The sequence below is a fragment of the Pseudorca crassidens genome, chromosome 15 (genome assembly GCF_039906515.1).
Source record: "Pseudorca crassidens isolate mPseCra1 chromosome 15, mPseCra1.hap1, whole genome shotgun sequence".
Lineage (NCBI taxonomy): Eukaryota > Metazoa > Chordata > Mammalia > Artiodactyla > Delphinidae > Pseudorca > Pseudorca crassidens.
In genome coordinates, this window is record NC_090310.1 from 7,203,065 (window position 1) to 7,224,549 (window position 21,485).

A 21,485-nucleotide genomic window follows, 5' to 3' on the forward strand; every position below is an offset into this window, starting at 1 on the left:
ACCGGACGCGGAAAGAATAGCTTACAGACCCCCAATTCTGGCTTATTAATTTACAAACAGAGTCACATCCCCAGGCACCTGGACACATCTCTCCTGGGGGCCTCAGAATGTGGCTTTAGTGTGGACATTGGATGATCTTAATGGCAGGATGATAGTCTGAGGCGTCCTCTGCACCTCCAGACACACCCATCCTTGGTCCTAGCCACTGAAATTTGCGGGACGGGACACCGATTGTCCGGCACAGCCTGGAGCCCCAGCACCAAGTTGGGTCTCCTTGGATCCCCCTTTGTGATGAAGAGGAACTTTCCCCTCGTCTTGGCATTTTCCCTCGGGCAGAAGACAATGCAGTTACTTTGCTGAAATGCAATCACAATCTTATCTGCTCCTCTATGTCTCCTTAATTGGATTTGGGATATTCACAGACAGACAGTCTCCTAGGTAATTTCTACAGAGGGCTAATATCCTCTCCTAAACTGAGTTTCTTCTTAATTGAATTCTCAGAAGGCGATGTTAACTTCAAGGTACTTGGCTGTCAGACCCAAGTCCCGCCCACGTGGGGCAGTATTAAGGGACACAGGAAGAAAGTTTACACCCAAACAGTTCCTGCCTCTAAACGATGTACAACCCAGTAGGGAAAACAAAACAAACACATGCAATGCAGTCGACGAATAATCCAGTGCTGAACGTGTGATTGTGTGGGTCTGATCATAAGAGGGATCAAGTTCAAAGGACAGACAGCTCAGGATGGCCTGGAGGAGGCTGGGAAGGCTTTGGGGAAGAGGCAGAGCTAAGGCATCTTGGGAGGCTCTGTGGACAGCTGACTTACCTGAGAAAAGCAGGGGAGGGGGAACATTCCAAAGGCAAAAAATGGGTGGGAAAAAGGGAAATCAGATGGTCTAGATGGAAGGGGGCAGATGTGACCAATTCACATCCCGCCCCTGTGATGAATGGCTTCCTGGTTCCCTCTTTCACCCCCACTACTTCTGTTCCTCTTCCCCGTGCATGAGCTGGGCTTGTGGAGAAAGTCAGGGACGCCCATGTCCCCCATCCTCCCCAACATACACAAACACACGCGTGTCCAGACGCAGCAGAACTAACGGTCTGCTGGACAGGAAAGCCCTGTCGGAGTGCAGGGAACCTCCACCCCAGGCCAGGAGGAACAGCCCTGGGCTTTCCACCTGCTGCACTGATCACCACCTGATTCAGCCTGAAAACCAGCCCCAGGTGCTAGACACAACATGACCTCTTCCCCTTTCCTACCAGCTCCCTGGGCTTCTCAGAAGTGATAACAGGGAGTTCCCGAGTCAGGGGCTTTCCATCCGGGCTCTGCTGCTGGCTCCCACCTCCACCCCCATTTCCCTGAGTAAGCTACCAGCACAGGCAGATACGGGCAAGATGGAGTTTGGCATGCCATTTCCAGAAAGAGGGAGGACTGGAGGAGAAACCCCCTCAGGGCCCCATTCTGGTGGCTTAGGTTCAGGACCAGACCCTTGAGACACCCAGAGCAGAATGGTTTCCATTAGTGCTGGTCTAAAGCGGGAGCTCAGAATGAGAAGGGGTGACCCCCAATTTCCTGGTGTCCCCTCTGAAGGAGCTAGACCCTGGAAACCAGACAATGGCCCCTCTGCTTCCCCAGACAGCCTGGTCCTTAGACAGAGCTGGCCAGTGTGGAGCTGAGGACTCGGGAGGGCGAGGTCTCTGCCGGCGAGGCCCGCAGCTCCTGCCAACCCTGGCATGACTGAGGCTGTCTGCGTCTGGGACCAGCCTCACAGAATGGTGAGCTGGCAGGCTGGGCTACACCCTGGGGAAGAGGGAGTGGGCCCCAGAGAGCCAGGTGGTCTAGGCTGTGAATAACAGAGGCCTCATCAGCACCCCAGAGCCACGGGGCAGAAGCACCCAGCACAGGGACTGACTAAGAGCAGGTCCGGGCGGGTGGACGATGACAGGGGAGTCGGGAGGCTCTGTCAGGCTACACACACACACAGACACACACACAGACACACAGACACACAGACACACACACACACACACACACACACACACACACGAGCAAATCTCCCGGCCTGCTCTTTGGGGTCCTTCATTTCCAGGCCCTTCTACTCACACACTCTTTGCTTCTCCAGGCTGGCTCATCCTCCCTGAAGGCCCCTTTGCCCTATCCCCAAGGTTGGGGCTCTGAACTCCTCCGCACCTGCCCCAGGCCTTGGCTGTATGCCTGACTTCATGTGTCATTCAGGAGGCACTTGGCCCAGCCTTCCTTGGAACTGCTTATCTTTAGAAACGCCTGTCTTTCTCCAGAACAGAGCCCTGAGTCCCTCCAGGGCTGGAGCCATATCTCCAGCCCCAGCACTTTTATATGCCCAGGGGGCAGAAAACACAATGAAAGCAGCTCTGCAGGAATGCCAGCAGATGGCAATTAGGATACTGACCTTCATTCTTCACAGGCCGTGCCCCGCAGGGAGCCTTCCCGAGCAGTTCACAGCGGGCAGTTCACAGCATGGCTCTTTCAAGGCATTCGAGGCATGTTCTGGCTCCTCCAGCCCTGAACCAGCTTCTCATCTCCTCTCTCCCTCTCCACCCATCTCAGAGTTGAGCCTGAAGTCCAAGGTCAGCAGAAAACCAGCTCACAGACGTGAACAGGGCAGGAAAAGTGCTCACGGAGCAACTGGGTCAAAGTTCAGCCCACCCATCCTCCTCCCCAGCTCACCGCCAGAGGCTGCAGCTCCCTGTCGCCAGGTGACCCAGCCTCCAGGCCTAGGGCAACACTGACCAGCTGTCAGGTAGACGCCTTCAAGTGTGATAAGGGGGCTCTGCCTCCAACAGCCTCCCCAGGGCAGCAAGTGCTTGACATTTAACATCACTGGCTCATGGGGTCTAAGGTCATAGTCTCAATCCTAGAAGCACCCGAAGAGCTAGTAAAAACAAAACAAACCCCAGTATCCCAGGGTTCCAGTTCAAGATTCCAATCATCAGGGGTGAGTCTGGGTCTCAGGACTTTTCAAAAGCTCTTGGCGGGGGTGGGGGATGAATTTGGAGATTGGGATTGAAACATACACACTACTTATATATACAATAGATAACGAATAAGAACCTGCCATACAGCACAGGGAACTCTACTCAATTCTCTGTAATGACCTATATGGGAACAGAAGCTTAACAAAAAAAAAGTGGATATATGTATATAACTGATTCACTTTGCTGTACACCTGAAATTAGCACAACATTGTAAATCAACTATACGTCAATCAAAAATTTTTTAAAAATTTAAACAAAACAAATGCTCCTGGGTGAGCCTCAGGTGCAGTGGGGGGCTGAGAACCACTGGATCAAGGCACAGAATGTCGTAATTCCAAAGTGAGTGTGACTCGGGAGGGTTTAAAACAGTGAATCCTTAAGACCTGAGTTGGAATCAGTTCCTTGCTGGGCAGCAGATCTCGGGGGGTGCGGGGAGGGGAGAGGGGATGAGACCAGGGTCAGAAGAGTTCTGAAGGAAAGAGTCAAGGGTGGTGGGAAGGGGGCAGGGACATGCAGTGAGGGAGGGGCATGGACCCATCCTGGGTTGGGAGGTTAGGGGGGACAGCTGTGCAGGGGACAGCTGTGTGGACAGGTGAGGCACTGAAAAACAGAATGGGGTTAAGAGCTGGGGGCTCTGCAGCCAGCTCCTCTCATTAGCTGAGTGAGCTTGAGCAAGAAATCCGACTCCTTTGTGTGTCGGTTTCCTCATCTGTAGAATGGGGACATCGTCACTCCCCGACTCTGAGCCACAGGAGAACGAACTAAGGTGATGAGTACCAAAGAGCGCCTGGTAGATGGCAACCACTCAGCATACCTTAGCCATCATTACTGCTGTAGTTTGGGGAAGAGAGCAACTCCTGAAACCCTGAAGAAAAGGCATGCAGACCCCAACACCTTAGAAAAGAATGGATTTGCAGATCAGAAGCTGCCTCAACACACTAACAGGGGCAGTCACAGATCCAGGCTGTCTGGCACGAGTTTTCAGAGGCTCAGGGTCCATCCTTCCTCCGGGCTTACCAGCATGGGAGTCCGGGAGGCTAGGGGCCCTGCAGCCCTGACAAGGGGGTTGCTTCTCCCTGTCCCTTTCAGATGGAGGCCTCTCCTCTAGCTCTGGGATTTGCCACACTCTTTCTAAAGGCCCTGAAAGAGGATGGAACTCTCCCCTCTGGTATTGCACACAGTGGGGGACCCCGGGCAGGCCTCCACCCTGTCCCGGCCATGACCTCATTCATCTCTAATGAAGTTCCTGCAGGTTCCAGCTTCTGCAAATCCTGCCCTAGAACCTAGAATTGTCTTACTTGGTTTCCAACAGCCAACTGGCCATCTGGGGGCTGTGACGGTCCCAGCATAGATGGGCTTCTTTACCAGATGCTCCTTCGGTTCTCCCGGGATCCGCCTGACCTTGGCACGGGACCCTGTTTTCCCCCCTAGGAGCTCATCTGCCTAAGAAGGCCAGCAAAGGGGGCGGGGACCATTTCTCCCAGTCACTACACCGCGGGACTCAGACCTCCAGCCTTCCACTGCAGCGCCCATACCTAGAAGCCAGTTCACGCTGGGGCATCCCCAGGGCTGTTTACCTGACTGGAGCAGGAAGGCCCAGTCTCTTTCCTTTCCCCCTTGTTCCCTGGAAGGTGACTCTGTCCCTCGTGCATTGTTTTCTTTCCGGTGGAATTTCTGCTCTTGAAGACTCAGCGTTCTGCGTTCCTCCCACCGCTGCCGTTCCTCACATCCCGGTTTCCTCTTGTCCAGACAGCGCTGGCCATCGGCCAGGACCTCGGCCATTCGTGGAGAGGACAAGGGCTGAGGACAGCAAAGGGTGGAGGTGGGAAGTGGGAAGCTGATCATTCCTCCTTCATTGGAGCCTCAGGCCTCTTCTGCAGGGCCTGTGGTGGTCCTCCATGGGCAGTGTGTCAACAGTGGGTGGTATGTCCACTATGGGTGGCGTGTCCACAGTGGGTGGTGTGTCCACTGTGGGTGGCGTGCCCACTGTGGGGGGGCATGTCCACCATGGGCGGTGTGTCCACTATGGGTGGCGTGTCCACAGTGGGTGGTGTGTCCACTATGGGTGGCGTGTCCACAGTGGGTGGTGTGTCCACCGTGGGTGGCGTGTCCACCATGGGCGGTGTGTCCACTATGGGTGGTATGTCCACTATGGGCGGTGTGTCCACTGTGGGTGGCATGTCCACTGTGGGTGGCGTGCCCACTGTGGGTGGCATGTCCACTGTGGGTGGCGTGCCCACTGTGGGGGGGCATGTCCACCATGGGCGGTGTGTCCACCATGGGCGGTGTGTGCACAGTGGGTGGTGCGTCCACCATGCACAGGCAAGCCCTACCCCCTGCAGTGGGCAGAGAGGCCCAGAGAGCAGGCCTGGGGTGGACACATGGGGAGGTTCTGCACGGACGGGGACAGACCTTGGACTTCCCACTCCCAAATTAATTCCTCCCTGGATTGGGTACGAGACCCGTCTGGCACTAAGGCAGGCAGGGAGCCCAGACGGTCAGGCCAAGATTGAGGCCAATCTCCAGTGTGGTCTCAGGACAGGGGTTAGGGGTGGCAGGCAGTACTGCCCAACTTGTGCCAACTTGCCTGCCCATGGCGCTCCCTGTGGGGTTGTGGAAGGTGCTTGAGACGGGGTGGTTCATGCTTCCCCTCTCCTGACCTGGACCCCAGCCCACAGGCCAGTTCCAGGAAAGGGCCCAGGTCTGATTCCTGGGTGTTAAATGCAGCCCAGGTCAACCTGCCCTCCCAGCCGTGAAGCAGAAGGGGCCCCAGACTCCGTCAGGTCTGGGCCGCCTCACGTCTGCCACCTCAGCTCCCCTCACTCCAGCAGCCCAGCCCCTCCTCCACCCCGTCCCCCCAGGCAGAGCTGCGATGGGAATGACAGTTACGCGTTTGCCTGCGTCACCCTTTAATCACACAGCCCTGTTAGTTCCTGACACTGATGGGAGTGGGGGCCACAGCGAGGCGCCACCGGGCAAGGGGCTCAGGACAAAGTCATGTTATAATTCTGGGTCCTGGGAATAGGACGGACAGCAGGCATTTCCAGCTCCGAGCATCTGCTTGAGATCGAATTTCTTCACTTGGTAATGATGTCTTTTTCAAGCATCTGCTGGAAGCCTGGTCCTGCCCTGCCAGTGCCAGACATGGGCCTTCCTTGCCCCAGTGCCCCAGCCCCACCTGCTGAATTTCTGGGGTTCCTTACCTGAGAACCTGATTCTCTAATCCCTTCTATCACAGGAGTCCTGGTCTCTACCCTCTACCCTCAGGAAACCAATGGGCTCAAGAGAGGACACACACACACACACACACACACACACACACACACTTTTTAAAGTCAGCTGAAGGCTACTGATTGCTTTCTTCCTATGGGTAGATATACTTGGTCATTTCATTCAAGCCATCTTTTGAAACCCTAACAAGATAGTTATGGAAGTGGCATCATTCTCCCCATTTTGCAGAAGAGAAAAGTAAGGCTGTGGGGAGTAAAAAAGTTACCCAGAGTCTCCTGCTAGTCCTCAGGCCACATCTGCCTCTTTCTACAGAAGACATCTTGTTCACGCCCATGGTGTCTGTCTAGAGAGACTGAAGCATTAGGAAGGGAAAATGGTTTGCTCACGACCATGTGGATAACTGGAGCCAGAATGTCTGGTCACAGTGATGACCACCGGAGAATCCTGATGTGTTGAGAGCAAACACACGTGGCTCAGTAAGCAGGTCTGATTGAATACAGTCTTCCCTCGGTATCTGCAGATTGGTTCCAGGACCCCCGCAGGTACCAAAATGCACAAATACTCTAGACCCTTATATAAAATGGTATAGTGTACTCTGTCCTCCGTATCCACAAATCCTGCATCAGGGGATTCAACCGACTGCGGATATGATCGGTTGGTTGCATCCACGGGTTCGAACCTGCAGATATGGAGGGCTGACAAGAAGGGAAGGGGAACCTTCTGGTTGTGGGTCTCCTTGGGATGCCTTTCGTAATCAGGGTGGGGTCTCTGAGGTCAGGAGGAGGCAGCCACGGGGATCCAGGAGAGAAAAAGCAGGTCTCCGAGGATAACGTAAGGGACAGGAGCAGTTGCAAGGAAGAGCTGGGTGCTCTGGAGAAGGGAGTGGGCCCAGGAAGCCAGGAACTGGGAGGCGGGTGTGGACGGAGTCGGGACAGTGTTTCTATGTGGCCTCCAGCCTGCAGCGAGTAGAGGGTGCTGCTTAGGACAGCGACTGCGGGGCAGTCTCTGAAGGCATCTCTGAATGTCACATCAAACCCATCCCAGAAGAGATTCAGAGAAGCTCCTTTCTGAACACCTGAGCTGGAGGATGAGGGGAAGGCAGCCGTCCTGTGACTCCCCTGATCAAGCTGAGGTCGTCCTGTTGCCTTTCCTTCAAACGCTGCACTGCTCTCCCCAGCCCTTTCAGCTGCCGCACGACGTGGAGGGGCACAGGATGGGTTCTGGGTCCCCCACGGATCCAAGCAAGCCAGCAAGACAGGCGCCGACTGCCTTCCTGCTCGCCAAGCCAGCTGAGGCAGCCCGGGGTGACTCAGATAGACAGACATGCAGAGAAGGCCTGCTTCCATATGGCGACGAAGTAAGAGAGAAGGAATAGTCAGTGACTCGGGACGTCCCTGGCTCCCCACTGGCAAATTCCATCTGTGCTGCATCACCAGGCTGCTTCGTTCCTGGGACCTGTGCCACCCACAGGTTCCCCACTGACCCAGGGTCACCACCACCATCAGAAGGTTCCACTTCCCTTCTTGTCAGCCCTCCATATCTGCGGGTTAGAACCCGTGGTTGGTTATCTGGCCGTCTGCCCAGCTCAGTAAACTGGTTGCGTCCAGAGCCAGGACGCAGACTAGAGCAGGAGCCTCTACTTCCAGCACCTGGGAAGAGGCTGCAGTGAGAGCAGACCTAGAACACAGAAGCCCATGAAGAGAGCAAGACGGAGATGGGATGCCTCAGGTAGAAAGGGTTGCTGCCCAGAGATGGAGACAGGTGGAGAGAGGATGAGAGCATTGTCTCCCCTCCCTGTCCTGGGATCTGTGACCCGCCCCCTGCTCCCCCGCCCCATCCAAGCTGCCCTCTGCTTCTCCCTTGCAACCCAGCATCAGTACCTCTTCCTCCGGGAAGACTTCCGTCCACATTTGGGCCTACACCCTGATAGCCTGAGTCTTACAACTTTGTATACAGAGTTTGACAGATGGTTTTAATCTAATCATTGCATGATGTTAATCTTCTGTCCCAGGACGTGTGTCTGTGCCTTCGGAGAAGGGAGAAGCTTATGTTTCTGTGAATCACACCATCGGGCATTGATTGTCAATAACCGTTTGGCCATTTGGGGGAAGATTCACACAACAGCCAGGGTAAAATGAAAGATGTATCCAGAGAAAGTGATAAAAGGAGATTCAGGAACGCTGGGAATGAGGAACAAGTTCTGGTAAACAGGAAAGAAGTGAATCAGAGTTAGACAATCTATGTACGTGGAGAGAGAAGTAGAAGCAGGGTTAGGATCCGACTAGGGTAGACCCAGTGGGAGCGGGAGGCTCCCAGGCCTGCACTACCTCATTCTGGCTGCCACCGGCAGGCTCTGCGGTCACAGCAACCCCAGGAATCACACATGCCATCTGCCCCATACATCCCCCTGTGGCCACACTGGGCCCCCTTCTCTCCCTCTGCCTCTTTCTTCCAAGAGAACAGGCTCTTTCTTGCCTGGGGTCTGTGGGGGGTCTCTGGTGCTCACTGAACACTGACATTATGAGAGGCCACCCCCAAGGGAATACTGTCCCCCAACGCCCCTCCAAGAAATAAGGATACACAAGACATGGCGACGGACACAGTGAAGTGAAGGATAAGCACAGAAGTGACTGTAAGAGAAGGGGATGTTTGTAAAAGTGGTTCAACTGTTAGGGGGTGTTATAGGGGAATCAACAGGACGTAGGGGATGTGGGTGGCAGAGAAGGGGACAAAAGGGCCAAGACCAGAAGAGTAGGTCAAAGTCTACTCCACTTTCACTTGCTGAGAAAATAAGCCTCCGTCCTTCCTGGTATGCTGGAGGGTTCAAGACACGAGCCAAATGTCAGTGGCGTCCACATGTGACCCCACAGCTCAGAGAGGAAAATCGTCCCAGGATCTAAAGTCTGTGAAGTCGGCCAGTGGGAGCACGTCAGGCTCAGGGTGAAATCCAGAGGACCTGGCCTGAGATGGACAGAGGGGCGGCAGCCGTTCTCGTGGGTGACCAGCCAGTCCGCTTCCCAAGGCATTTCATCCACTCTGCTAATCACTGAGAGACATCAAAATATATAACAAGGCGCTTGCCTTGTGTCAAAGTTAACAGCTCAAGCTGTCTGGGTTCCTGTCCTGGTTCTGCCCCAACCGAGAGTGGCTGCCGCTTAGTGAGAGCCTGGAATATGTCGGATGCTTACAATATTTCATTTAATCCTCACAAAAACCCTGAAGGGTGAGAATGAGTGTCCATCTACATACCTACCTCACATACAAAAACGGAGACCCACAAAGTTTGGTTTTGCCCAAAGACACATAAGTAGCTAAGTGTCAGAACCCTGACCAGGCAGGCTCGATGGGCACTGTTCTCCCATTTATGGTATGTCGCTGTGTGTTCTCAAACACATCCCACGGCCTCTCTGGGCCTCAGGTCTCTTACCTGAAAATTCAAAGGACCGGACCAGATGGTTCTTAGAGCCCTCCGCTCTGAAACTCTATGACATGATTGGAGAAAAAAGCATCCCACGTTGGGGGATGCAGGTTCTACTGTTACGGGAATTTAAGGCGAGATGGCTGGAGGTGGCGGCTGGAGAAAGCGTAAAGGAGAGGGGCTTATGGTGGCAGATTAGGGGAGAGTCAGGCTCGGCGGCAGTGTGAGGAGGGACCTTGGACAGGCCGAGGTGGCCCATGTCTGTCGGGCTGTCCCAGGGCCGTGATCTTCAATGAGAAAAAGCTGACACGTAGCCCAGGCCTCGGCTCACTCCTACAAGATGGGGCCGAGAGCCCAGCCCAAACACAAGCTATTTTGGGTGTTGTATTCTTTGGAAAACCACCAGGCCAGAAACAGCACTGTGAGTTAGTAGGACCCCGGCCTTCTGCCACCCCCGGCTCTCCCAGTGACATTACCAAGAGTCAGGAGGCCGGCTCTTAACATTCCAGGGAGCCTGTGTAACTGATAGGAGGCAGCCTCTTCTTCCCACAGGAAGGCCTGGAGCAGAGCATTTGACTGTAAAAGGGATTCTGCACGAGGAGAGGAGAGGGAAAGAGGGATTGAGTCACGGAGAGCAGAAAAGAGAGAGGGGGAAAACGGGGAGAGAGCTCACATGGCTGAGACTAGAGGAGATGGGCGGGAGGGGCTGGAGATTCCCAGTGGATGGAGGGATGAGTAGAAGCAATAAGAAAAGGGAGTCTCAGAGGGAGAAAAGGAAAGAGAAAAAGAGGGTGGGTACCTGGGGCTTGGAGAGCAAAGGGGAAGCAAAGCGGAAGAGCAGAGAGCTAGAGGGCAACTGCGGGGCAGGAGGTGAAGCGTTGGAGGGAAGACCAGCATGGCGGAGGCCCCAGTGGAAGCAGGGCTACTGGGGGGTGGGATGGGGACAGGGTAGGGGGACAGTCACGGAAAGTGTGAGTCTGATCTCGTCACGAAACACCTGCTCAGAGCAGATGAAAACATCTTTCCCAGTTGGCTAGAACCGGAACTTCCCCCGAAAATCCACAGCCCTATAACTCATTCTCTTATCTCTGACCCTCCAGGAGTCTGAGATCCAGTTATTTCAACAGTAGGGACTTTTGACCCCTTAAGAAAGAGCCAATGCTTGAAAGAGGTGACGGGGTCAAGGCTGTTTGGTGTTCAGGGAAAGTGACAGCTCCTTGAGTCAGGCTGGATTCTGAGAAGGGCGTTGCAGGAGGTCTGCTTTGGGGCAGCGGGTGATTGGACTGCACCCTGGTGTGGAGGAGATCTCCTGAGGGCAGACCAGGGGGAGGTAAGGTCGTTTCACGGAGAGGAGAGGCAGGGACCACGATCAAGTCTGGGTTTAGATCCTCTGGTGGCCCCAAGTGATCAGAAAGTCAAAGGGAGGGTCAGAAAACCCAGCATGGTACAGTTACACTAGGCTTTGCCTCAGTTTCTAATCCACACCCACCAGACACCTACAAGTCTCCTCCAGCTTGGGAAAAGACCCCTTAGTAAGTCAGCCCTTTCTGTTTCCAAGGTAAAGCGTACCCCTTCTTTCTCCAACAGGACATAGAGCTGCTCCCAGGTGCTCCTGTGCCCAGGAACAGAGGGGCTTTTCTGGAACGGCAACAGGATCATTCAGGTCCAGGGGTGGGGACAGAAATGGTCACTGCCCTGGCAGGACCCAGGCGGTCCCAGAAAACAACAGGGCTTTTATGGCTGAGGCTGGGCGAGGAGAGAGACAACAGCTTCTGGAATAGCCCACGGAGGAAGGCATGAGGCTCAGCTGAAGTGGCTGGAGAGGCCGGACAGCGGGGCACCTGGAGGGCAGGTCCAGCCGCCTCTTTTTTTTTTTTTTTTTTTTTTTGGCGGTACGCGGGCCTCTCACTGTTGTGGCCTCTCCCGTTGCGGAGCACAGGCTCCGGACGTGCAGGCTCAGCGGCCATGGCTCACGGACCCAGCCGCTCCACGCGGCATGTGGGATCTTCCCGGACCAGGGCACGAACCCACGTCCCCTGCATCGGCAGGCGGACTCCCAACCACTGCGCCACCAGGGAAGCCCCCAGCCGCCTCTTGTCCCACTGCTCTTCCAACTTGGGGCTTGGCACTCCCAACGCAGACTCCCAGGTCCCTGTCCCCCTGTGGCCCCCAAGGGTGAAGGGCAAGGCATTGGGGCCTTTCTGGGGTTAGGAGATGGCTTGGAGGCTTCCCCTTCTCTCCGTGCCACTCCACATCCCCACCTGGTTCCCAGGGGCAACAGGGAAAACAAAGGTGGAGGCAGAGGGAAAATGGGAAAGTCCTCCAGTTGCAGTTGCCCTTGGTATCTGTTTACTTAAAAAAGCTAAAACAAACATCCTGACACATCCACCCACTTAAACTTCCTGTGCTTCTGCTACCGGCTGTCTCCATGGATACTCCCAGCCGAACCCCACCACCTACACAAAACATGACAGTGTGTGGACTCCGCCACCCAAGTCAAGGGCTCCATCCCCCCCAGGACCCCTCTGGCACTACCCCGTCCACAACATCAGGCACACAGCCAAGGGTGTCACCAGACCGCTAAATGCACCAGCCCAGTCCTACAAACTGGCCTCTCGCCAACGTCCACCATCGACAGAATTCTTTGGCCACTTTGCCACCCCTAATCCCAGTGCCCTAGAAGCACACCCCGTAAACCCGCCGTGAATTGACGCCCTTACTTCCATCCCTACTGCCGCCGCTCCAGCCCTCCAAATGTTTGCATCTGGAGGAAAAGGATAAGACATAATCCTCCCCAGTCACAGCAGGCAGCCAGAAAAATGAAACCTACACACTGGGCTCCTAATTTCCCACCAAGGCTTTACCCCTTTACCCCGGTTACCCACCACCCCACCCAGCACACCTCAAACCCCAGCCATACAGGACTGTTGACACAAAGAGAGCCCTGGGGACATCACCAGAGTCTGGACACGTGGGGGAGTCAGCCACACATCACCCAGTGGACGGGCTGGCAGGCGCTTGGCAGGGAAGACGGAAAGAGGGGAGGGAGTTCTCCACCAGGCTCATGTCCTAGACAGTCAAAACCCAGACAATCACATGGCACGCTCCGGGCCCTCTGGCTGCTGGGATGTACTCAGGAAGAGGGAGGGGTGTTCTTCCCAGTTTGGCCAGTGCATGGAGCTGGTGGACAAAAGTCTGCAGGATCTTTAGTTTCTTTGATAACTCTGCAGCGATCTGTTTCTCCAAAGGAAAAGGAGGAAGTGTAAATCATTTCCCTACACTGAGCACTGGGGAAAGTAAGCACTGGGTGCCAGGGGTCAAGCTGGCATAACATCCCGAGGCAGAGGGCAGCAGAATCAAGGGAGGCCCTGGGGTCAAGGCAGCCAGGATTTGCTCAATTGTTCCAAGCCCTCTCTGACATGTACACACACAGGGCAGCACGCACACACACACACAGATGCCTCAGCAAGTCCCACAGAGGGAGGTGCTGAGGGGGCCCGGCTGCTGTTCAGACAGACTTCCAGAGCCAGAAAGTGGGCGGGGCCGGGCCATGAGTTAATCTACTTCCGGCCCACATCTGGTATAAAGGGAAGCAGCAGCCTCCAGAGGAGCACAGCCGCATCTGGCTGAAAGACCAAGAGCGCTGTCCAAAGAGCCACACCCCCTCCCCAGCAGAGGAGTAGCCACCGCCGTCAACACCCGAAGCCCCAGCAGCAGCAGGACAAACTGCCAGTCACAAGGCACCTTGAGAATTTCAGGTAAGAGTAAAAGCAAACTCTCTCCATCTCCGGACCTCGGGCTAAAGCAGGGAGCACCCCTCTGCAGACAAGCCCCGGTGTTCCTCTTTCTTTCCCCGGAGACCTGCAGCCCTGAGTTGACCCCGTCATATCACTGATCACAGGAGAGCAGGGAAGATGGGCAGGACCCCCCAACAATCCCACCACCCAGAAGCAAGGGCCTCACTTCTCTTGGACCCTCTCCATGGAGACATTCCCCCTTCCCAGCGCAGGAAAGGGGTTTTTCATGCCTGCTAACTTGAATGAAGCCATGATTGTGAAAGAGAATTACAAGAGAATTACAAAGCATCACAAGAGAATTAAAAAGCATCGTGTAAATCACAGATGTTATTATAATTTCACCTTTCAGCCTCCTGGAAGGGAAAGGAGATCTCTTGGAGGGTGGAGCCAGCGGGTTCCAAGATTCCCGCAGGTGAAAACGCACTTAAGACTCCCTGGGGCTGAGACAGAGGGGAAAAGACTCAGGATCTGAACCCATCACGGTTTCTGTCTTGCCCTCCTGTTCACGTATCATCTGCTAGCGGCAAACATGGGGAGCCTGGCCGCGGCTGGGGTCCCATCACCCCTCCCCACTCACCATCCTTCCGGAACTCTTCCCTCATCGGATCTTTTTCCACTGGCTCTAGGATGCCGATGTCTCCTGTCTTCGCCTGCCTCGCACTGGGCGTGGCCCTCATCTTTGGTGAAGGGTCTGCCTCCTACCAACACCAGTCTCCGGCGGCCCACCTCGCCGCAGACTTTGGAGTGAAAGTGTTTCAGCAGGTGGTGCAGGCCTCCAAGGACCTCAACGTGGTTTTCTCACCCTATGGGGTAGCCTCAGTCATGGCCATGTTACAGCTGACCACAGGAGGAGAAACACAGCAGCAGATCCAAGAGGCGATGCAATTCAAGATTGATGGTGAGAGATGGGGCAGAGTGGGAGGCGGGCATTCACGTGGTCTTCCCAGGACAGGGGTGTAACCGACCAGAGGCAGAGGAAGGGCTGACCCCAGCTTAGCTGAGCCAACTCCTGTCCTCCCATGACACAGGGATGGACCACTGCATCTTCTTCTCACCACACCCTGTGTCACTTGGTTCTTGGACAGTCACAAGGTGTACAGGCCAGTGGATCTGGTATAAAACAGCCCTGCCTCACCACTCATATACTGTGTGACCTTAACCCCTCCGAACCTCAGTGTCCTCATCTGCAAAATGGGGACAATAAAAGTATCGACCACATGGGGCTGTTGTGAGGGTCAACTAGAATGATGCATGTGAAGTGCCTGATAGCTATTGTTATTATTAAAAGAAAAAATTAGGGTTTATAACTTAAAAACAGAGAAAAATATTCCAAGCCAAAGATAAGGGTTAGGACCTAAGATTTTTGAAGAAAAGAGGGAGATGCAGGAAAGATTAAGGTTTGGAATGAAATCTCCAACCAGAGACCTCTGGGGGAGCAGAAGAGTCCTGTGCATGTGGGCAGGGTTAGGGGAAGTTAGCTCCACTGGGAGCCCTGGGTTTGAGATGACCTTAATGTGTCCTTTCCTCCCCGCTTTGGCCCAGAGAAGGGCATGGCCCCTGCCCTCCATCAACTGTACAAGGAGCTCATGGGGCCATGGAATAAGGATGAGATCAGCACGGCTGATGCCATCTTTGTGCAGCGGGATCTGAAGCTGGTCCAGGGTTTCATGCCCCACTTCTTCAGGCTGTTCCGGACCACAGTCAAGCAGGTGGACTTCTCAGAGACAGAGAGAGCCAGGTTCATCGTCAACGACTGGGTGAAAAGACACACAAAAGGTGAGCAGGCAGGGAAAGAAGGCCAGTCCCCAGGGCCTGCAGAGAAAAGGGATTCAAATCCTAAGTGTCCTAACCTCTCCCTTCCAGCATCTTCTGCTCTGTAGACAAGTCAAGTGCTTTAAGAATCAAAGCATCATGTTTTTCCATAATTAGGCTTTCCCCGTGAACCAACTCTAAAGTCATCCCTAAAAAGTATTGCGAGGTGTTATAAGAACAGTAATAACCATGACAAGGGGCACACACAACCCGTCAAGACTGCAGCTTAGGGAGCAAAGTAAGGGGAGACATATTTCCAGGTCTGATCCTGGACAGGATCCCAAGACCACGAAAGTGTGGTGAGCTGGAAGGCTTTCTGAGACTCTTAGGAAGATGAAAGTGGTTGAAAGCAACTAGATAGGTTCACTAAACCTTACCCAGTCTGTCTTCTGACGGAATCCCTTCTGACACACATCCATTGGAGGACTGGGCGCCAAAGAGGACCATCTAAAAGGATTTAAAAATATCTAGCCTCCTGATCGCCTCGATTTCCCACAGGCATGATCAGCGACCTACTTGGCGAAGGGGCTGTGGACCAGCTGACACGCCTGGTACTGGTAAACGCCCTCTACTTCAACGGCCAGTGGAAGATGCCTTTTCTAGAGTCGAGCACCCACCACCGCCTCTTCCACAAGTCCGATGGCAGCACTGTCTCTGTGCCCATGATGGCTCAGACCAACAAGTTCAACTACAGTAAGTGCAGGACCCTCCCTTCCCCAAGTCCCACAGTGACTGCACCTCATCCCTGGGGGGCATCCCCTCTAAGGGAGGAGAAACCCTAGAATACACCCCAGCTGTGACAAAGACTCCCCAGGTAGGAGACACTGGGATTATCAGAGCAGCAGGAAGTAGCTTTTACCTTGTGCAAGATGAAGCTGAAATCCAGAAATTCCCTCAGGCCCATAGTTGACCACTTTGACCCCATCTCTCATCTTCATGTGGTTCTAGTGTGATAACCTGGGGTTCACAGATCCTTCTGGGGAAGAGTGATGTGAAAGTTGAGATTAAGGAGATGGGGATTGGAATGAATTAGTAGCTGGGTACTGGGGAGAAGGCTGTGAAGGTGAAGAAGGCCAACAGGAGACAGAGAACCCAGAAGACACTGTGATTTAGCAGAAGAGAAGGGAAATGGGAATAAAGACATTGAACAGGGGAGTGGTGGGGTGGGGGAGCCTCAAAAGCTAGGATGGAGAGCTGGCTTCCAAAGAGTGGAGGGGACAGGAGGACTAGTTGAAAAGCCACTGCTGGGTTAGAACCAACAAGAACTGGAGCCATTGCCAATGCGCCATCTTGGTGTCTTCACAGCTGAGTTCACCACCCCCGACGGCCATTACTACGACATCCTGGAATTGCCCTACCATGGGAACACTCTCAGCATGTTCATTGCTGCCCCCTATGAAAAAGAGGTGCCTCTCTCTGCCCTCACCAGCATTCTGGATGCCCAGCTCATCAGCCAGTGGAGAGGGAACATGACCACACTGACCCGCCTCCTGGTTCTGCCCAAGTAAGCCACCCTTTGCTCTTGCCACACTTGCCAATGCTCTAGTCCCCTCTGCCTACCCCCTCCCCTCTCCCCTGGTTCCCTGGAAGTGCCACCCCCATGTGGAGTTTCCCAAACGTGACATCTGCAGGGTAGGGACAGGGACATGTGTGGGTGGCTGATGGGAAACACTCCGGCCTGGGTTTGATTAAGATTCCTCTCATCATCCCTCTTCTGCTGGAGGGCAGTTTCTAGACCATGCCCCACATTTGCCACCCTCTGAATACCCAGCAAAAGCTAAGCCAAAGGAAGAGCCAGAGAGATAGATGATGCAGGGTTGGGGTGGAGGGGAATACATCGATCTACACCCTTTTAGGAGCGCCCCTCGCTCCCACCCCCTTCTCTTCAAGTTAGCATCTAAACAATGGAGACAAAAGGAATCACTTCCGCAGATGAAACAGCCAGAACCACAGCTTCTAGCTGGCTTCCAACGAAGCAGAGTTTTAAAAATCCTTCTGCAGAAGCAAAGAGGGTGCCGGAGGGTGAGGCTGGATAATTCCAGAATTGTGGGGAAGCTTCCCACTATGCTTACCCCAAATTTCCAGATGCCATAATGCCAGGCTTAGGGAAAGAGGATCATTTAGTTGGTTAGCACGCACTCTCTCTCTCTCTCTCTCTCTCTCTCAAAAAAAAAAAAATAGAGGTAATTAGTTGTGCCCTGATGGGAAGCAGAGCGAGAGCCCCAAAGCCTCGCTGCTGGAGTCCTCCTCAGGCTCAGCTCTCAGAACACAATCTACAGACCGGCTTTTTGTTCAAATATCCTTGCAGAAGAATTTGCCCTGCCCCCTCCCTCCCCAGTCAGACTGAATATAATTGTGCTCAAACTACTGCCTTATTTGAGGAAAGTAATTAGTCATAGGTTCAAGGGGATGGGGAGATTGCAGGAAAATGTTCATTAGTACTAGAATCTCCCAGCAAGGAGGAGACCTTGCCAACGGATTTGAAAAAACAAGCTTCCCACTTCTACTTTCTTTAATCTATTTATTTATTTATTTATTTTATTTGGCTGTGTTGGGTCTTCGTTGCTGCACACGGGCTTTCTCTAGTTGTGGCCAGTGGGGGCTACTCTTCGTTGCGGTGCACGGGCTTCTCATTGTGGTGGCTTCTCTTGCTGCGGAGCACGGGCTCTAGGCGCGTGGGCTCAGTAGTTGTGGCTCGCAGGCCCTAGAGCTCAGGCTCAGTAGTTGTGGCACATGGGCTTAGTTGCTCTGTGGTATGTGGGATCTTCCCGGATCAGGGCTCGAACCCATGTCCCCTGCATTGGCAGGTGGATGCTTAACCACTGCACCACCAGGGAAGCCCCCACTTCTACTTTCACATCAGTCCCCATCCTGTTGGTCTGTGGGGACGGAGATACTTGGTGGGGTTAGAGGTGGCCTGAGCTTGAGCTGTGTCCTGCTCCTGTCTGCAGGTTCTCCCTGGAGAGTGAAATTGACCTCAGGAGGCCCCTGGAGAACTTGGGAATGACCGACATGTTTAGGCCAAACCAGGCAGACTTCTCAAGACTTTCAGGTAAGAGGTTTTCCTTTCACTTTCTTCCCCTGGTGGACAGTGGGGTCCCTAAGAGGACTAAGGAGCTTCTCACTGAGAACCAAAGCTGATGTGTTTTGGTATCCACCTCTGTTTCAGATCAAGAGCTTCTGTACGTGTCGCAGGCGCTGCAGAAAGTGAAGATTGAGGTGAATGAGAGCGGCACGGTGGCGTCCTCCTCCACAGGTGAGTCAGGCTCAGGTGAGGTCTGGCAAGTCTCAGCCCCAGGCTTCCAGGAGGGCCCGCGGTCTGGCACCCAGACCCTGGGTGAACCAGGAAGACCCCACTGCCCACGTCAACCAGGTCTCTCCTGGTAGAGCTTCGCTTCCTGTGTGGAGCGCATCACCCCGATCCCACTAGAATACAGGCCTGCTTTCCCCGGCACCCTGCTCCCTCCCCACTGGCTCTGAGGTCCTCTGACTGTGAGGTCCTGGCTTTGCTCTCAGTGGTCAGTCACCTTAGAGGCACTTGCTTCCAATACGCCCTAAAAGGGTTTAGATAAACGTGCCTGCGAGTGACTACCTGAGAGATCTCTACCCAATTCCTGGAGGAAACCAGGCCTCAGAGGACATCCCAACACTTTTAGGGTCCACATCCAGGAATAACTGAGTCTCCTAAAACCCTCCCATCCCAGTGCCACTGTCACTGGATCACCTGTGACCAATCCAGTCTTCCGTGCCCACGTCCCTCCGCTCTAAGACGTGGTCCCTTCTTTTCCAGCCCTTACAGTCTCAGCCCGAATGGCCCCCGAGGAGATCATCATGGACAGACCCTTCCTCTTCGTGGTGCGGCACAACCCCACAGGTGAGCCGGGGGCCTGGGAGACCCCCCACCCCCCCTGCTTTCCTGGACTCGGGCACTAGTCCGGGCAGGTGTAGACACCCCCACTCCCCCCAAGAGGACTCCAGGCAAGGAATCATAGCTCTGTTCCCCTTCCCCTCCTCGGAGGCAGTGCTCTCTCCAGACGGGGTGCTCAGTCTGTCCCCCAGTCCCAGCTTAGTCACTAGAGCAGCTGTGCCTCCAGGCACTCACTCATCTCCCTGTATCTCAGTTCATCCGTAAACACCCAGCTGGGTGAGCTGTGCTGTTCCCCTTCCCCCCCTTCTCATCTCCCATGATTCTTCCGTCCTCAGGAACTGTCCTTTTCATGGGCCAAGTGATGGAACCCTGACCATGGGAAATGCAGCCCTCATCTGGGACGGAACTGGAGATGTCCAAGAAGAAGAAACTCCGGAGCAAAGAATTTTTATTTTAATTCATTTTTCTGGAGAAAGAGAAGATATTTATCTTTTTTTTTTTTTTTAATGGTAAATCTTTCGAATCTGTCTCTTAGACCTCCGGCTCTCCCAGGAGGGGGAAAGAGGACCTTTGAGTTAAACTCCCCAGCGGAGACCCTGGGAGAGACTTCAGAAGCACAATGCCCCGAAGGTCTCCCAACAAGACTGCAGAACTCCCAGGATCATTTGCGCGGCTGCCTCAGCCCATCGCTCTGCCCGTTCGGGTCTTCGGACCTGGATCCCCCTGAGGCCCTGGCAGGAGGCGCCGCAAGGCTTACAGGAAGGAGCTTTTGTGTGTTTGCTAGAAATAATTTGTGTTCTGGTCACGTTGCCGTCACTCTTGCACTGTCTGCCGCTGCTGAGAAAGCTGGCTGCAGGCCAAAGAAGGCCAACGGGAGAAACACTCTTTCATGTCAAGGTCCGTCCTCCCCCAGCTCAGAGGCACGAGACCCACCCAGGCCTGGCTGCTCCCTCCCCAGAAACAGCGTGCATATATTATTTTGGAGTGTAGGTGACTTGTTTACTCAGAGAAGCAGCTTGCTGCTTCCCACAAACTTTATGTTGCAGAAATAGAGGGAGAGAGATGAGATTTATGCCTCCTTCTTGGCGCCAATATCCTGGTGGGGAGGGTGGGATGCCAGGCGTGTCCTTGAGCATTTATCACATCCTTGTCCTTGTGTGCTTGTGAGAGAGAAAGGACTATGGAGAAAACCTATTATTTAAACTTGTTCATAGTGTTCCTTTGTGGTCTGTGTCATTGCACCTCAGGAGTGGCCACTTGCCTGTCATTCCCCTCCTGGCAGCGGGAGTGATAGGGCCCACACTGCCACCTGGTGGCTGCCCGAATCCCATCGCTCCTCTCCTGGCCTTTCCACTCCGTGGAGCAGGACCCCTGCCAGGACTGTCCAACTTCAGCCCACGTTAGGGACCAAAAGGATGTGGTGGGTGAAGGCAGACAGAGCTGTTGTTTCAAAATTTTCCAATATACTTAGGAGCAGGAGTGCAAGGGGCTACACGACCTAGCAGGACAGAACTTTCCCCAATTACATGGTGACTCACAGCCGCATTGGTGACTCACTTCAGTGTGTCATTTCCGGCTGCTGTGTGTGAGCTGTGGACACGTGAGAGAGAGAGAGAGAGAGAGACAGAGAGAGAGAGAATGAGAGAGACAGCAAGAAGCTCGGGCTCAATTACCCCCGTTAGCTAATCTTTCTGAAAGCCAACTAGCTGGTGGGTAAGGCATGAAGACCAATGTATTGAAGAATTGCACGTAGGCGTCGAATGAATGTAACCTAATAGAACCCTAATCATCCCACTACGCCCCTCAGTGAAAAATCTTCGTTCTTTGTGTGTTTTTGTTCTTTTTTCATGATGCACTGGACAATGAGAGCCACACACAGTACCCTCAAGGATACCCAAACGTGGGGTCCAACGTTCCTGAAAGTGTGGTGAATTCTATGCTTTTTCACTTTTGATATAGAAGCAGCTAAAAAATGTTTTTTTAAAGTAATAAACAAATAAAAATACTCCAAAATCGTCCCTGGCCTTGGCTTCCCATGTTTCACACGGTACAAACTCCAAACGGTCAGTTCACAGACCTCTCGGGTGAAAGGGATCTTTATGCAACACACACCCACAAGCTCAAGGCCCACTGTCCCGTCACGGGTGAATCCACAGGGCTGGCCACCGGGCTCTGCAAGAAGACCCCCGGGGATACGCTGTGCAGGACATGATTCTCCCTTTGGGCATCATCCTCAAAAAGGAAAGAGGGTTCCCCGAACGCCTGCCACCTGCCCAGACACACCTGCTCACTGCCCCTGTCACTTCCCATCTCTGTTCATGCCATTTCCTTCCCCACCAAATGT

At 54.0% G+C, this 21,485-nt stretch overlaps 1 protein-coding gene across 1 annotated transcript; it reads left to right on the forward strand.

Annotated features, from left to right (window-relative positions):
• The first annotated feature begins 13,261 nt into the window (after positions 1-13,261).
• Positions 13,262-19,946, forward strand: SERPINE1 (serpin family E member 1). Its single transcript, XM_067705812.1, has 9 exons — positions 13,262-13,422; positions 14,088-14,359; positions 15,004-15,237; positions 15,772-15,966; positions 16,579-16,777; positions 18,225-18,325; positions 18,443-18,529; positions 19,064-19,147; positions 19,477-19,946. The coding sequence occupies exons 2-9, from the start codon at positions 14,089-14,091 to the stop codon at positions 19,512-19,514; spliced, it is 1,209 nt and encodes a 402-aa protein (XP_067561913.1). The 5' UTR covers positions 13,262-13,422; position 14,088; the 3' UTR covers positions 19,515-19,946.
• Positions 19,947-21,485: the final 1,539 nt, after the last annotated feature.

Coding starts and splice junctions, on each gene's coding strand:
- SERPINE1 (XM_067705812.1), top strand. CDS start 14,089: ATGCCGATGTCTCCTGTCTTCGCCTGCCTCGCACTGGGCGTGGCCCTC. Junction 15,967..16,578: donor GACCAACAAGTTCAACTACA/GTAAGTGCAGGA, acceptor GTGTCTTCACAG/CTGAGTTCACCACCCCCGAC. Junction 19,148..19,476: donor GGTGCGGCACAACCCCACAG/GTGAGCCGGGGG, acceptor TTCCGTCCTCAG/GAACTGTCCTTTTCATGGGC.